The 17,100-nt window shown below is 37.4% G+C and overlaps 2 protein-coding genes across 7 annotated transcripts in view; both read left to right on the top strand.

The window, feature by feature from the left end:
* The window catches only part of erfl (ETS repressor factor like), a 10,584-nt gene extending 1,202 nt beyond the window's left edge, over window positions 1-9,382 (top strand). Inside the window, exons 2-8 of the mRNA XM_016283565.1 lie at window positions 2,206-2,282; window positions 4,044-4,278; window positions 5,969-6,155; window positions 6,417-6,426; window positions 7,495-7,614; window positions 9,016-9,258; window positions 9,333-9,382. Coding sequence (XP_016139051.1) covers window positions 2,206-2,282; window positions 4,044-4,278; window positions 5,969-6,155; window positions 6,417-6,426; window positions 7,495-7,614; window positions 9,016-9,258; window positions 9,333-9,382 — 922 coding nt within the window. The remainder of the gene's footprint in view (window positions 1-2,205; window positions 2,283-4,043; window positions 4,279-5,968; window positions 6,156-6,416; window positions 6,427-7,494; window positions 7,615-9,015; window positions 9,259-9,332) is intronic.
* A 2,122-nt stretch (window positions 9,383-11,504) lies between these two features.
* Window positions 11,505-17,100, top strand: part of LOC107593668 (rho guanine nucleotide exchange factor 1) — a 43,190-nt gene continuing 37,594 nt past the window's right edge. For all 6 annotated transcript variants that reach the window (XM_016283507.1, XM_016283506.1, XM_016283505.1 and 3 more), the window contains exon 1: window positions 11,505-11,812. The gene's annotated coding sequence lies outside the window, so the exon portion shown is untranslated. The remainder of the gene's footprint in view (window positions 11,813-17,100) is intronic.

Below are 17,100 nucleotides of genomic sequence, written 5' to 3'. Positions count from 1 at the left end.
GGTGGAGGGCGTCCTGGCTTCCTCTTTGATTTGTAAAAAATGCATTACCTCCGAAATCAAACGGAAAATTACTGGGCGGGAGCAAAACATACAGAGGAGAGAAAGAGAGAGAGGGTGCAGTTAGGTGCATGGGCAGGTAAGGCCAGGTTTGCTTTGATTGGATAGGCTGGCCGATAGGCACTGAATACAGATTTCACAAAAGGTGGATGAAAATATCTGAATGAATTCATTTACAGGTGTGATATTGACTGCACCAGTTGCATTGTGTTCAATTATTGCTTTAAATAGTGTTAAAGTAATATCTGTTCCTAATTTGATAGTCTAGTATCACAAAGTAAAAGACTGTCCCGCTAAGGCAAGTCTTAAAAGTCTGAATCTACATTTCTTTGCCCTTGCAAAGCTACCGAAACATTAAGTAAGAATACAGCCGACTGAACTGACATACTAGCTTTCTTGAGTAGGAAAGATACTCCACTAAAGAAATAACGACAGATGACTGTTACAAAAAAAAAATAAGAGCGAGTTGAGATGTACATGGTACGACGGTGGGGGAGAGCAAGTGGACAGTCCAAAGAGTAAAAGCAACAAAGGGTGTGTGTGTGTGTGTGAGAGAGAAGTGCCTGGAGTTAGCAATAATAATTTATACAAACACACCTCAATAATTCACGTTCCATTTCAATGCTGGAGGGAAGATCCAAAATTCACAGAGCATAATTAAATAGAGTGAGAGAGGAGAGGGGGAGAGGGAGAGGCCAGCATTAAAGATACCCTTCTACCGGCTCCTTTTTCTTCCACCCGAGCTTTGTAAAACAACCTTTATGAAATTGTGATGGCTGAGGAGAGATTGAATTTCTCTAGCCATGTATACTGAATTGCTGCATGGAGAGATGGATCTTTACTGATGCTCCCAGTTGTTCTGATAGCAGATGCAATCTTCAATGATTTTTGATATCCTGCTTTTGAAGTTATTTGTATGAACACATGCCCACCATGGCGAGTTTATTTCCTTTCGCTGCAATGTGAATATTTCAGTTTTAGTGCAAAACAAGTGGAAACTGGAATTTTTATTTCTTACTCTTAAATTAATTTGTTTTAAAATATGTAAATTTTTTGCACTTTATCAAAGAAATTGTTTTAAAATATGTACAGTTTTATTCTTTTATCAAAGAAATACCTTTGAGAAGCTATAGATGGTATGATGGTGGGGGAGAGCAAGTGGACAGTCTAAAGAGTAAAAGCAACAAAGGGTGTGTGTGTGTGTGTGAGAGAGAAGTGCCTGGAGTTAGCAATAATAATTTATACAAACACACCTCAATAATTCACGTTCCATTTCAATGCTGGAGGGAAGATCCAAAATTCACAGAGCATAATTAAATAGAGTGAGAGAGGAGAGGGGGAGAGGGAGAGGCCAGCATTAAAGATACCCTTCTACCGGCTCCTTTTTCTTCCACCCGAGCTTTGTAAAACAACCTTTATGAAATTGTGATGGCTGAGGAGAGATTGAATTTCTCTAGCCATGTATACTGAATTGCTGCATGGAGAGATGGATCTTTACTGATGCTCCCAGTTGTTCTGATAGCAGATGCAATCTTCAATGATTTTTGATATCCTGCTTTGAAGTTATTTGTATGAACACATGCCCACCATGGCGAGTTTATTTCCTTTCGCTGCAATGTGAATATTTCAGTTTTAGTGCAAAACAAGTGGAAACTGGAATTTTTAAATTAATTTGTTTTAAAATATGTAAATTTTTTGCACTTTATCAAAGACATTTTTTTAAAATATGTACAGTTTTATTCTTTTATCAAAGAAATACCTTTGAGAAGCTATAATGACTAATTGCTTGAGGGCCTCACACACTGTCATGTGTTCAGCTTGAGAGTCTTTTGAACATTGCTCTTTGAGAAAAAATGCTCAGTGATCTTGTGCATGGCTGAAGGGACAGCCTTCGGCAGCCATATTTAAAGAAACCCTTCAAATGAAATGGCATTGATTGATTTTAGAGGCCACTGGAATTTGACATGCCCTCATGGTTTATAACAGCATGTTCTGACACACTGGTGTGTAGTGGGTGAAATGAGTCCGCAAGCACATGACACATATTTGTTGAGTCAAAGTATTATGCATTAGCCTTTAGTCTTGAGTTCTTTGTTCTAACTTCAAATGGTTTACACTCAAATTTTGTTGGTTTGTGTGTGAATGCAGGTGTAGTGGAGGTATGGACTGTAACTGTGTTAGTGACCTGCTGCTCACGCCACCAGTCCCAACCCTCTGGACACCAGGTGAGACACTGGAAGAGTTTTTTTTTTTTTTTTTGGAAGAGGTTCTGTATGAAGACCACCATCATGACAAGACAGTAGAAACAAATGCATAGATGTTACATTGATTTTCAAAGCAATGCTCTGATACTTATTTAAGCTAATTATCACACTAATAAGACCAACAGCATGACTGTGAGTGTGATATGCTATTATACTGCAGTTTTCTCAAATAGAAGTTCATATTGAGCAACTTACATTTTAGACACAATATTGACTATAGTCAGGGTAGCATCATATTTGATTTTTGACAGGAATTAAAGTGAGGCTGTGAGGGATAGAAGTGCATTCAATGGATTGTACTGTTGTTTAACAACATGAACATACCGATTGTTCAGCTGATGAAATGTCCTTCCAAAACAAACTTTCAGTAGACAAAAGCTCCATAAAACAGTTTTGAAAGTTGTGAGTTGGAGAAAAGGACCTAATCTAGGACCTTCATACAGTGTGTACGCAAGTAAATGCTCCACAGCCTTGTTTTCATCCGCATTAAATTCAATACGCCGTCTATCCTAACTAAGGTCTATTGCCAGTTTCTTTGCCTATTTTCGATCCTCCAATGATTCTGCCTCAGAAATAGTGTTTAATTCTTGAATGAATCTGTGTTTTGAACAAATCGTTTGAGCAAATTATTCAATGACTCACTTTAAGAGAGTGGTTGCATCTAGAAGTTTAGGGTGCTGACTTGTTGCCTCGCATGAAGGCTTTGCAAGCAGCATTTGTGCTTGAAGGCCCCTCACGAAACTGATTTCGGACAGGCTACACTGGACGCGACAAAGTGACCATTGCAAATCATTTGTACTTTGTGTCAGTATGTCATAAATAGAACGAGGCATCAGTATACTTGCCGTGTCGCATCCAGTGTAGACAGCATCACTTATTATAAAGGGATCTATTGACTTTTGTCGTGTCACACCGTGGCGCTCGTGTCCGGTGTAACGGTTTAATGATTTACAACAAAAACATACATTTCACATATAAACTGACCACTAAACATAGCTTTCAGATGCCATATTTATTTTTGGCTCAAATGTCACGGAATGGAGCACAGGATTATGAGATATCAAAGGCAGCCAAGGATGCATATGCTGCCTTCAAAAATCGATCAAATTAAGCAATGTCAAATGAAGGCATATCAGCAGAAAGGAAGTGAAGCTAACATTGGATTCGGAGGTGCCTTGATGCCTTCCTACCTTGGAATGCATTCTCCGATTTTTCAGCTTTCCGACGCACTCAGTCAGTAGTTTCGTCACTGAATGAATCAGTATTTTGGACAAATGAATGAAAGTTTCAAATGACTCACTAATAAAAACATCCTCTTATCGCCACCTACTGGTGTGACGATGTAACCTGCAGAAATAATCGCTTAACTACTGATTCATAGCCTCACAGTTTGTTAGCTCTGCCAAACAAGTTCAAATACAAATTCAGTTTCAAACAACAGGTAGAACTGATAATCAATTTTTGCTCCTATATGTCATTAGGCTGTTGCTACATTTTGAACAATAAGCTGGTACATATACACATTTTTCAAAAATGTGAAGTTATCTTGCATATCTTACATATACTTGTTTAAAACACAGGCTAACTACTCCCTAGGATTAAAATACCCTGTCAAAACACCAATCGCTTCATCAGTTATTTAAGACAGAAATGCTTTTAGCAAGTAACAAAACCAACAGGCCTTATCCAAATCCTTTCACTTACTCGCCTCCCTTTCCTCAGGCATCGCCTTCCCAGACTGGGCCTATAAGCCAGAATCAAGCCCAGGCTCCAGGCAGATCCAGCTGTGGCACTTCATCCTGGAGCTGCTGCAGAAGGAGGAATACCAGGGGGTGATTGCCTGGCAGGGAGACTATGGTGAATTTGTGATCAAAGACCCAGATGAGGTGGCAAGACTGTGGGGCCTTCGGAAGTGTAAACCTCACATGAACTACGACAAGCTCAGCCGAGCACTTAGGTATGCACAGCATGCATGTTTCATATTCATAGGATTGCTTTCTGTGTTAATGCTTAATTGCTGCCTTTTATTGTTCTCTCATGCAATATGTATATTCTAGATGGTATGCTTTGTTGAGTATACAGTCTGTTCAGCTGTTTTTCTGTGTGTGTGTGTTTTTATCTTGCATCTGATGGGGGGGGCATCATTTATTTTTTCCTCACATTATATCCTGTAAAATAGCATCGGCCCCTCCATGCTTGATAATATGTGGATATTTTAAGTGCTGCCTTCCCTCTGAAGAACATCAATACAGTCCAATTTGTGGAATCTTTGAACATCTAAATGGATTCTGGATGTTCTCCGGCAAGAGCCTCATATAAAGAATACTTGTCGATGCGGATTTTGAAATTAAGTCTAAAATTGATTCGTACCTCACCAAACTTATATCAGATCTCCTTTCAAACTCCAATGTAAAACTTTTAACGTTTGAACTTTGACCCTGATTGAAGTACTTCTGCACATTTTCATGCAAATACGCTTATCCATTTCTCATCCCGTCTCTTTTATTGCTCTGCTTTCCTCCCTCCTCCACCCAACCTCCCTTTAATAGACGCTGTCGCTGGCCGCTAATTGTTATGAATAGGCACAGGCCATAATTAGCCGCGTTGATTAGCCTTGCTTAATTGCTCAATTAAGGGGCACGATTGCCACATAAAATAAAAGCTTACAAATTATTGCGCCGGCAGATTGCATCTAGGGAACTTGTTTAGGCTGCCGGCCCGGGTAAGGTGAAGTCAAGCATAAAGTGTGCTGAGATTAAAGAGCCTCGCTCTCATGCACAGGTGAGCATCCTCAAAGCGCTCTGACACTCATGATGAACGTGAACGGGTGATGGTCAGGGGAAAAGACTCAGAGGACAGATCCATCTCTTATTTCCAACTGAGCGATACATGGTTGTGTGATGTTAAGGGAAATCTAAGCAGTCATCACTGTGCTGAGCAGGAAGCTGACAAGCCTGGCATTCCCGAATGAAGGCCATGACCCTGGAAAATGTTTCAGGTGGAGGAGGAGGCTGCCTTTCCCACCTTTAAAGGGATAGTTAATCCGAAAATGAAATCTGTGTCATTTATCTAAATCTATGGCTTGAAAAACAAACAATATTGAATGTCGCTGTATAGACAAAAAACTGAGACATTCTTCAAAACATATTTTTTTATGTTTCACAGAAGAAAGAAATTTGGAAAGACACAAGTGAATTAGGACAAAATTGAAACATTTAGCTTATTCTTGTATGACTCAGAGGACAGATCCATCTCTTATTTCCAACTGAGCGATACATGGTTGTGTGATGTTAAGGGAAATCTAAGCAGTCATCACTGTGCTGAGCAGGAAGCTGACAAGCCTGGCATTCCCGAATGAAGGCCATGACCCTGGAAAATGTTTCAGGTGGAGGAGGAGGCTGCCTTTCCCACCTTTAAAGGGATAGTTAATCCGAAAATGAAATCTGTGTCATTTATCTAAATCTATGGCTTGAAAAACAAACAATATTGAATGTCGCTGTATAGACAAAAAACTGAGACATTCTTCAAAACATCTTTTTTTATGTTTCACAGAAGAAAGAAATTTGGAAAGACACAAGTGAATTAGGACAAAATTGAAACATTTAGCTTTTTTTTGTATTTTTTTGTTGTTGTTCTCCATCCTGCAGGTACTACTACAATAAACGCATTTTGCACAAAACTAAAGGAAAGCGCTTCACCTACAAGTTCAACTTCAGTAAGGTGGTTCTGGTGAATTACCCACTGCTGGACATGGCCAGCTCTCCATTCCTGTTGGCCCAGAACCACTTCAATGGAGGAGCAGCAACACCGGACTGCAGCCCTGTCACCCCCGAGGTACAAAGAAAATAAAGACATTGCATGTATTAAGTGCAGTGCATTTACAGGAGCATAATATCATCAAAACAGAACTCAAGATAATGAGAGACAGGAATGAACCGCTAGGTAGAACAGAAGAATGAAGTCAGACAAAAACTTGAAGAGCTGACGTGCTCTGTGATAATAACAGCTCTATTGCCAGTGTTTAATGATTGATGGGATTTTTTTTTTTCCATACTGTATAAGGCTCTCCATATTAGCTTTGATGTGAGGGATCAGGCTATTGATTGTACAGAGTCAGTCAGTATGTAGGTATCTTTTTTAGTTTTTTGTATTTATTTTATTTCTTTTCCACTGTCTGTTTTACTTGCCTACGGTCAATGTTAAACAATAACTAAAATAGTTATCATCTGAATACCAGGGGCAAAGCATAAATTTAAATGTTCTGTTTGAATACAAAAAGACTGAGAATATGTTTTTATCAATAAAGGTTTAGTCAAATCAGAAACCTCAATTCACTTAAAATATGCACCTTAAAATATAAATGGTTTAAAAGAATAAAGAGTGGTAAATTTGCAATACAAGGTAAGTTAAAATAAGTAGGCTCATAAAATGCAGTAATAAAATTGTTTTTATTAATAATCTGACTTTATTTTAGCCGTACAAACAATAAATAAATAAATATCTACCCAGGTCATTCTATGAGAAATTTATCTGCTGTACATCTTGACTAGAGGAGACTGAAGGAGAAGGGAAAGAGAGAGCCAGAGGTGAAGAAGAAAGTCGAGAGAATGTCACAGATGGCGTTAAGTAGCCTTAAAACAAAAGAAGATATTATCCCTTTCCTCTCATCTCTGTCTGGGATGGTGTACTTATCACTGCCATTGATTGAAAATGAAAGACATGTGAGAAATGAAAGAGAAGGTGGGGCTGTCACATCAGTGGCATTTCATTAATGCAGTTTTGTTAAGTAATCCAGATTACATAGCTAATAACAGCTCTATTGCCAGTGTTTAATGATTGATGGGATTTTTTTTTATCCATACTGTATAAGGCTCTCCATATTAGCTTTGATGTGAGGGATCAGGCTATTGATTGTACAGAGTCAGTCAGTATGTAGGTATCTTTTTTAGTTTTTTGTATTTATTTTATTTCTTTTCCACTGTCTGTTTTATTTGCCTACGGTCAATGTTAAACAATAACTAAAATAGTTATCATCTGAATACCAGGGGCAAAGCATAAATTTAAATGTTCTGTTTGAATACAAAAAGACTGAGAATATGTTTAGTCAAATCAGAAACCTCAATTCACTTAAAATATGCATCTTAAAATATAAATGGTTTAAAAGAATAAAGAGTGGTAAATTTGCTTTTACCTGAATCTGGTCGAGGGCCCTCTCTGTTTGAGCGCAGTGCAGGGGCCCCAGGGCCTGATGGGGACAAGCTGAGACTGGACACTTTTCCTTTCCTCGGCTCAGGTGAGACATAAATGAAGCAGAACAACAAATTTTACAAATGTAATAGAGAAAATGATGGATTCATGTTCATTTGGAAAGGTTCTTTGTTTTTCAGAGCAGTGAAGTGAAGTATATAAGTGTGGGTTCAGATATAAGTGATTAGTTCACACTGTTATCAGTAGTATTTTTTTACATTGAGATCCCTGAAATCGCTACGTTCTTGACAAGGTTAGTTTCCATTTGCATTTTACACTTGCATTTGTGCACTAGCACTTCCTCTGAGAGTGGTACAGTGTCATGTACACCCATTTTCTTTTCAAATGCTCTGAATGTACACTGAAATACCAGTGTATCAGAATGTATGAGGGCTTGAGTATGTCAATGCGACTCCCCACTCCAAACCGCCCACCCCCACCCTTTCAACTTTGTTTGTCCTGAGGTCCTGTTCCACCCTCCTCCTCTTCTTACCCCCCTCTGCCTCCCATGTGTACCCCCTGTCCTAATCCCTTCCCAAGCAGGAAGACCCTAATTGAGGGTGCAGGCTTCAGTTTGTGGCCTGTGGGCGCCCATTACTGTGTTTTCATAAGCAAGTGAAGCCTGCCTGACTGATTCAATATTCATGTGTCTGCCAGCTACTTCTGGCCCTACGTACACACACACTCTAGCACTGTCAAATTAGCCCTGCATAGCAAATAACACAGAGAGAGGCTGAGGAGAGAAAAAGAGAGGGAGAGAAAAGTAGAGAAAGTGAAGTAGGCAGGAATGAAGAAAGAAGGAGACCGAGGAAGAGGTAAAAGGGACCATATAAAGAAAAGGTGTTTGTAATGGAAGCAAAAACATTGTGAAAACCATGTAAAGTATTATGAGTGTGAAATAAGGAATATCAACTCCCATAGGTACATTTGAGAATATTAGGATAATTTATTAATTAATTTGTGGAAAAAATAAGCTGGCTGATTTCTTATTTCCATTCTATTTTATCGTACATCTTATAATATTATATTAATAATGTAGAAAACAGAAAATTAATTATTTAAATTAATTACTAATAATTAGACACTTTAAATATTAAACTGTTTTAATGTTGATAATAACAAGAAATGTTTTTGGACCAAATCGGCATATTAGAATGATTTATGAAGGTTCATGTGGCACTGAAGACTGGAGTAATGGCTGCTGATAATTCAGCAATTCAATTAATAAATGATCATAATATTCTCACATGTAAATAAAACTATTATATATTATATTTTTTATATAATTTTTTTATATCATATGATTCATAACAATAACAACCTTTTAGTTTTCTCTCTGAGAAAGAGTTGCCTCACATTCTCTGTTCTCAGTCATGTCCCTAACATCTGATCTTAAAAATTAACACTGGTGTCCGTTCCATTTTTTTTCTTCCAATTTTTCCCACAGGGGCTCCTTGTTACGCCAAACCTCCATCCCTTTTGGGTCCTTACGCACGGAACCCCTCTTTTGACTACCCCTGGGGCTTCAACCCCTACCTCCCAGGGGCCTTTTCTCTGAACAACTGTCCCAAATTGGCCCCAGGCTCCCTCTACTCTTCACATTTCTATCCCAACCCACTCCAATCCAGCCTGTCTCAGCTGTCACACCCCTTCTCTTCGCTCTTATCCCCCGGAGACACGACCACGACCGGCACAGGGAAACAGAGACACTTAAACTTGCTAACAGTTAATTTGTTCTGTTGTGTGATTTTTGATGTCTTGCAGGTTCTCTCTTTCTCTTTTTCTGTCTATGCATTCCTGCATTTGTGAAATAATGCTGTATATTCCCATTTCATTTTTTTTCTTTTCTGGAGTCCTCCGAAGCCATTCTTTGCTCATTCAGTTCCAATAATAGAACTTTCAATTTCTGCTTTCTTCAATTTCTGATTCGCACAGTGAGACTCTTGATGCAGTTTTTGTCATTCTCAGAGTAAAAGTGCAGCACAAAAAAATTCAAAATTCGAATTTTCATTCTCTCATTTCTGGTAGGAAGCAGTAACAATGAGAAATTTTATAGCCAGTACAGCACAGTAACGGAATATGCATATCTTTTATCACACACATTTAGATTGCACTGCATTCTGGCCCTGCTGAAACGGGCAGTAAATTTGTTCTGTTTGGTGTATTTCAGACTTTTCCATAAGTTAATGCTAAGCTCTGCAATACAGTGTTCAGCTGAAGAGTGTAACACAAGCAAAATGCAATAATGGCAACACTCATAGTAATTTTAAGGCGATACATTTGTGTTGCAATAAAGCACTTTTGTTTTTTTGTGCTGACTCCAAGGGATTCAGACATATATATGGTCAAACATTGCCATCTTGTGGTTATATTTATCTAAGCCTTTCATAGTTTCTGAAGGGAAATTTATTTATTTATGTTCACTTTCAATTTTCATGTCCAGTCCATGTCTTTTAAAATTTTTTCAAAACATTTATGACCCTGAGAATGAGTGACAGAATCAATACTACTCATGCCAGTGAATATTTAAAGTTTGTATCTATTTCATTGTATATATTTTATTGTTGTGTACATTGTTTAATTACTATTACTATATGGGATAGTTGTATTGATGTCATTTTACTCTGTAACTAACTGAAGAGTGATATATGAGACAGAAAAATGGTTAAGTATATATGTGTAGTGACCCAAAGTTGACAGAGAAAGAGCACTTGTTTTTCACATACTCATAAGAATGCAGTTTAGACAGGGAAGTGTGCAAAAAACTAAAATCTGCTCTTTCTAATTGTGCCCTGTGGAAACTTTCCCCAGATACCTCAAAGTAGATGATCCTGATGGACTGAGTTATGCCACTAGTCTCAAATTTCAATAATTCATTCACCCAGTGATGAGGTACTGTAATTAATCAAGTGTGAATAATATTAGTTGCAGCATCTGCTAATTTCTTTAACCAATGTTCATTCTAATGTTTATTACATTTGATATATGAACATCCGATTTGAATATAAAAACAATACATAGGAGCAGAATGACACACTCTGATTAGATTACCTTCAAATACAATTCAGACAAGTTGGGGAGGGGGGGGGTAAAGATAACATTTTATACAAAAGCAAAATGCAAGTAAGATTTTATCAAACTATGGCCACAATATTTCCAGATATTCTTCTGATTCTTTGGTAAGTTATCTCATTCTAGATAAGAACTTGAAAGAAGTTGTTTCATGACAGTTGGTGCCATTGACTTGCCCGTACTAGAGGAGATTTCAGCTGTACATAGGACTTTGTGTAGTTGTTTGTACACATTGAAAAGAAAAAAAACATTTACCTTACAGTAAAGATTTTCTTTGTTTAATTGTGAAATTTAAAACAGAAAGGATTACTAGAACAAAAATGAGCAAAGAGTAATATCTTCAAGAGCAATAAACAATATTCTTGAGATTCAGTTGTGAGAGCATTGGATTTTTCTCTGGAGTAAAATTTATATGATTTCAGATCAAATGCATTCCATTAAAAAATAGCTGTACTTGTTTCTGTCTGTGTAAAAAGCATCATGAGGTGTCCTACATCCTGTCAGGTACCACATTCACTGAATTTCAGAGATTATCTAGAAAAATGGAAGTGCAAAAAAGACCTTCATAGATAGATAGATCATATTTCCTGCGCATACAAACATCAACATGAGTGAAGTGTATTTTTAAAAAAATACAGAAAATTGCAAGCTAGGATGGTGGAGTTTCACGGTACATTTCTACCTCCAAACACAGACTTAGCACATTCATAAATCGTGAATACATGTGATGCCACGGGGGGCCGTAGTGTCCCTGAACACGCATTGAAAAGCTCTGAGAGCCATTCAAATGAAGGGGAACAAATTTAGTGTAACACTACACGGAACCATACGGGGATACATGAAACGATTTTTCGACATCTTTCGGCCTCTGGTGGTCGCAAGTCACAGGAAGAGGCAGTGAACGGCAAAAGTTACGTTTCCAAAAAAAATAAAAATAAACCCCCCCGCTTTGAGTCGAGTGCACTCGGGGATCACTGAACATATTTAATGATCATCCGCACATAAAGAGGAATGATTTAGTCCTGCTTTTGAATCTGCTGTCAAACGTCGCGCGCTTGAATTGGTCTCACTCTCCACTTCCGCGTACAATGTTTTTTTCCAACGACATACAACAACTTTAGAACAGGAAGCCTTCAGAGGCGCTTGTCACTTCGTCTCACCTTTTAGGAGAGGTAAGGTTTAAGATTAAACATATAGATTAAGGGATCTGATATGATTTTGAGGCATTTAATTGTCTTTTGGTGCGCGATGATGTGATTTGTCATCAGAGGGAGCATATTCGCATGCTTGATTAGCTTGATCGGCGAGCGATTCAATCCTGCCAGTTTGTTTTTGCTCAGCGAGAGGAATGTTGTTTGGCTACAATGTAAGCTTTGCCAGCATTACTGTTATTTCCGTCGACCCCGCGCCTCTGTTTTTCAACAGAGACCGAAGATTTGATTTGCAGCTTCTTCGCGAGATGTTTTGAATGAGCAACTGTCACAGCTAAACAGTTTTGGTTGAATTGAGTCGACAAGATATAAGGGCTACACATGCAAAAGCAAGGTCAACATCACCACCTTTTGCGTTGTTATTGATTTTTCAGCCTTGATAAGCAATAACAGGATGTTAGCTCTATACTGTAAATAATTTCATAGATTTATAATAAGCTATATCAGTTGTAAATGTAAAGCCTTTCAGCTAACAGAATTCTTTTGTTCATGAATTCTATAAATATTTAAGCAATATAGAGAAAGCTGTGTTGTACTGCATATTAGCACGGCTGAAATTTCACCCTATTGTGATTTATGATATTGCTTTTATAAACAGTTAGTACACAGGTAGACTAGTGTATATAGTAAGTTCTTTTCAGGTAAAATTAGCCCGTTCTTATATTTCTTGTACTAAAAACTAACACCGTTCCAAAAGAAACCAGAGCAACAGCTCTTACGTGTTTCTAAGCATCAAACAAAAAGAAAGCTTGGTCTGGAATCTGGATCAGTATTTCTGAAAGGAGCGTATTTCCCCTTCTTGTTCCAAGCCTTCTGTAATCACTGGGCTTTAATTCCATGTGTTTTGCATTTGGCACTCACTGAGAGAAACCCAAGTGAAGAGAATGCACAGGTGCTATGACCTTTAAAAACCTGCTAACTGCCACAAGCAAACTCGCACTGCTCTGCTTCTATGCGTAAAAGAAAAAGCACTCACACTTTAACTATCAGAAAACATGCTCCTTGCTTTGTTCCAACTTTACACCACTCACATACTGGGGTCTGTGTCCCTGTGCTGCTGTTTTAAATAACTGCACTTTTGAAACACCACTCAGCCAATCAAATTTAACCCTTAAAGTGCCTGCTGTGTAGGTGGACCCATAGTAGATTTTACTGATACCGATAGCTAGGTTGGACCACACTAGTCAATACCGATTAATCAACCGATAGTTTTTAAAATTGATACTGAATGAAAAATAAAATTGTGCTTTACTATAAAAAAACAGTACTGAACCATACTTTATACATGAATACAAATATTAATATTAAATATTACTTAAATATTGATCATTAAAGTTAGTTCATAGTTCAGCAACTTAAATTTGAAAAAATTTAAAAATATATTAGTAGATGTTGAAATTAACGCACTCTAACTAGATGGCCATCTTTAAATATCTACACGAAGGCCAAAGCATTGAAATTACAAGCATATTGATATTGTATGTATACTCTCACAGTTTAATTGCTTCTATTCTAGAACACTTGATGATTATCTAATCAAAATAACAAAATATGGTAGATGCACACTGGACAAAAAGTTGTTGGACAACTCGCAGGTATCGGGTCACACACACCGGACGTGTCGAGTTCAGTTCAAACGGCAGTCTAAAACAGTTTATTTCATCACCAAATGGGCAAAAGTTCACTTCAAGAATTATTTTTTTTAAAAATGGCATAGATGAGTTAGAAGTTTGGTGTTTTAAAAAAAACAGAGCAAAACGGAAAGAAGAACCGCAATCTATATATTACAGCTCTCTATGTGAAGCATGCAAACTTTATTGGAGCAACTGAAAGACCAACGTTTCACTGAAAAATACACAACGTTACAGCCTAGGGTGAAGTCATTATGTACATATTTGGGACAAATATAATGTCATTTAATGGAAAACTGAGTGGCGCTCTGTGACGCGGCAGGATTTCTTTCAGCTATATTTTTATCAATGTGCTTTTTCGTGTCACTGCTTTAAATCTGCAACTTCGCTGGCTAACAAATGCATTCATGTGACCAGCTGGATATAAACTGGCGCAAATAGATGGTAACAATCGTGACATTAAACAGTTGGGTCAGATTTGCGTGTGTTTTGGTCACATTGTTTTAACCGCTTGAGGTGCTGCTAATGTTTGCATCTTCTCAGCCTTGATAGCAAACATACTGCTGTCCTTTTCTCCACTAATGCAGCATCTAGTCAACAAATTAATTACTTAGTAATGATATGAAACCATGCTCTACAGTATAATGTGTACACACTGTTTAGTTGTCGATGTTTTAAATCCGCATCTGAAGTGTCCGCTCTGTGCAGAGCGCGCCGTGTCACGTGTCAAAACAAACAGCTAGAGGCATCAGTGATTCCACCTCTAGAAGCCGCTCTTGTATTGTATAATGACAGCAGACTTTCTCAGCCGCTCCAGCAATGGATGCAACCTGGAAAAACTATCGGCATAGATTTTTGCTGATAGTTCCAGCAGTCATCTATCGGTGCCGATTAATCGACAAAACCGATACATCGGTCGACCTCTACTGCTGTGTAATGCTTGATACATTTATGATAAGCCCTGCCAACCCTAAAAATATGGTTTATTATGAATTTTATTTATATGCTTTAATAAACTGAGTACAAATTGTAGCCTTGTGTTTGTCCATACATAAAGTAGCTTTAACTTCAGGCTTAGTTTGTTTTTGTAGTAGTTATATAAGCGAATGTCAAGGTAAATTGATGTAGGCCATTGTTTACATTTTATGTTTGGCTTCCAGGTAATTCGTTGTGTAGAAAACCACCGTAGTCCATTACATTTTTGGGCAAGGAGCACTTAAGAAGCATCGTTAGTCTTGATGTAGTTCTTTGCTACGACTGTCTGACAGCTAGAGTGAACTGGGATTAGATTAGTTTAACCTTCATTGAGTGAGCCTTGTTCATATTTATTGGATGCATTTGAAGAGAAATTGCAGTCATCAGTTAACCTGCCTGTATTCCTCTGTAAGCTGATAAGGTACTCTGTTTTCATCTTAGTGTTTGTTATATATAAACATTCTTATTTCTTGTTTCCTTTCATTTTGAAAAATTATTCACATTGAGTTTATTTGGATTAAAACGCACCACTGTCAAAATGCATAATCCTTTAAGAGGTCATTACAGTTCAGATTATTCTGTCAAGATTAACAAAGCAAGCATGTTAATCTTGAATCTGTTCAATTATCCTCTTTCCATTTGCGCAATCATAATAGAATACACTGCCATTCAAAATTTGGGGTTGGTAAGATTTTTAAATGCGTTTGAAAGAAGACTCTTATTTTCACCAAGGCTGCATATGTTTAATGAAAAATAAAGACAGTAGCATTGTGAAATAATGTTATAATTTTCTGTTTGAATTTTTTTTTAAATCTATTCCTGTGATGGCAAAGCTGAATTTCTACCAATTACTCCAGTCTTTAGTGTCACATGATCATTTTTATTCTGCAGTTATTGCTGAGGCTGTTCTGCTGTAATAATTATTAACCCAAACTTCTCAAAAACTCATCACTGGTAGTGCTCGGTTGGTTCGCTTTCACATTGTTATGTCTCTCTATTGTTTTTTTATTGTTGGCTTATGTGCAGATGTCTGGCCACTAGATGTCTGGCAAATTCTCTAATTTTCTTCCCCTCTGTTGCACTCCATCTTGCATCTTGTGTGAATAGCGCATGAAACATTGGACTCAAATAATACATGCCATTAAGTACTGCATCTGATGCATGATAGTATATTCTCATTCAGTACATGCATCACGTTACTTTAGTAATGTACCGTGGCACTGCCGGTATTTTGAGGCTTGGGCATTGTGATACTACCGTAGCACCTGTATGTCATGCAACCTCGTTAGTGTGAAATTGTTAAGAGGCTTTGCTCCCAGATTTGAAATTGGGGTGGATAATAACGGAAGCAATGGGGGTGCCTTACCACTTCCTCTTCCTGTTCTGACATTGCTCGTCTCTCTCTCTCTTTCTCTCTCTCTCTCTGAATTTCATACAGAGATGCAAGTACAATCTTGCCCAGACTAAAGCTACTGACTCTTTCTTTTGAAGGAATGCACACCATTTCATTTTGTATCAGTCCTCCACCTGCTTTTTTCTCACCGTGTGTCTCACTTCCTCTCATACACTGTGTTGTTTTACCATAGACAGTGAGTGCTTTGTGTTCACTCCTGGAATGGAGTAATGTCATTAGACCATAGCAATTATAGTGTGATGATTATGGAAAATATATTTTGTAATAAAAAGTGGCACAAAGTAATATGGAAAAAGTGAACATGCAAGCTCAGGGCTCGCAAAATTTCAAAATCCCTGGTAGCCCTTCGGGCAGGTACTCTTCAGATTTTGGTAGCCCGAAAATTAATTTAACTAACCCAAATAAAAAATACCTTTTTTTTTTTTTAAATATAGTAAATCAGATAGGAGTTTAAATGTCAATCAAAAATATTTTCAATACACAAATAACAACAAATTTGAAGGAAGGAATTTTATTTCACTATATACAGGGTATCTGCAGAATTAAATTTTTTAATGCAATTTATGACCCATTTTAAGAGCTGCACAAGTAAAATGAACACAGTACGAGTGGGGTTACATAAAGTGGGGTAACATACAGTAATCAGATAGGAGTTTAAATGTCAATCAAAAATATTTTCAATACACAAATAACAACAAATTTGAAGGAAGGAATTTTATTTCACTATATACAGGGTATCTGCAGAATTAATTTTTTTTTAAATTTTTTTAATGCAATTTATGACCCATTTTAAGAGCTGCACAAGTAAAATGAACACAGTACGAGTGGGGTTACATACAGTGGGGTAACATACAGTATTGAGCCATAAAATTACATGATTTACAATTCAGATACAGGTTTTCACAAAAACAAAAATCTTATACAACAGCATTTCAGCCTTTAGACCATTTTTATGAAAAGGGATAAATCAAGAATATAAATTGTCAATTTAAAACGTATAAATATTACTGTCTTAATTGTTTAGATTTTTAGAAGGCACATTAACTTCTTTCTCATTTACAACTCTGTGTTTGCTGCGTAAATTGCATTGATCTGACCATAAACAGCAAGAAAGGCTTATTGGAAATGCAAATTAATTCTCAGCCACGAGGTGGCACTTTAGGAGTGCTGAAATATTGCAGTTTCCCCGGTAACGGCTGTACACAAAGCAGCTCAGCCTCATAAATACT

This window comes from Sinocyclocheilus grahami, unplaced genomic scaffold (genome assembly GCF_001515645.1).
Source record: "Sinocyclocheilus grahami isolate Dianchi unplaced genomic scaffold, SAMN03320097.WGS_v1.1 scaffold175.1, whole genome shotgun sequence".
In the NCBI taxonomy this organism is placed as follows: domain Eukaryota; kingdom Metazoa; phylum Chordata; class Actinopteri; order Cypriniformes; family Cyprinidae; genus Sinocyclocheilus; species Sinocyclocheilus grahami.
This window is presented reverse-complemented; position numbering and strand designations above follow the sequence as displayed.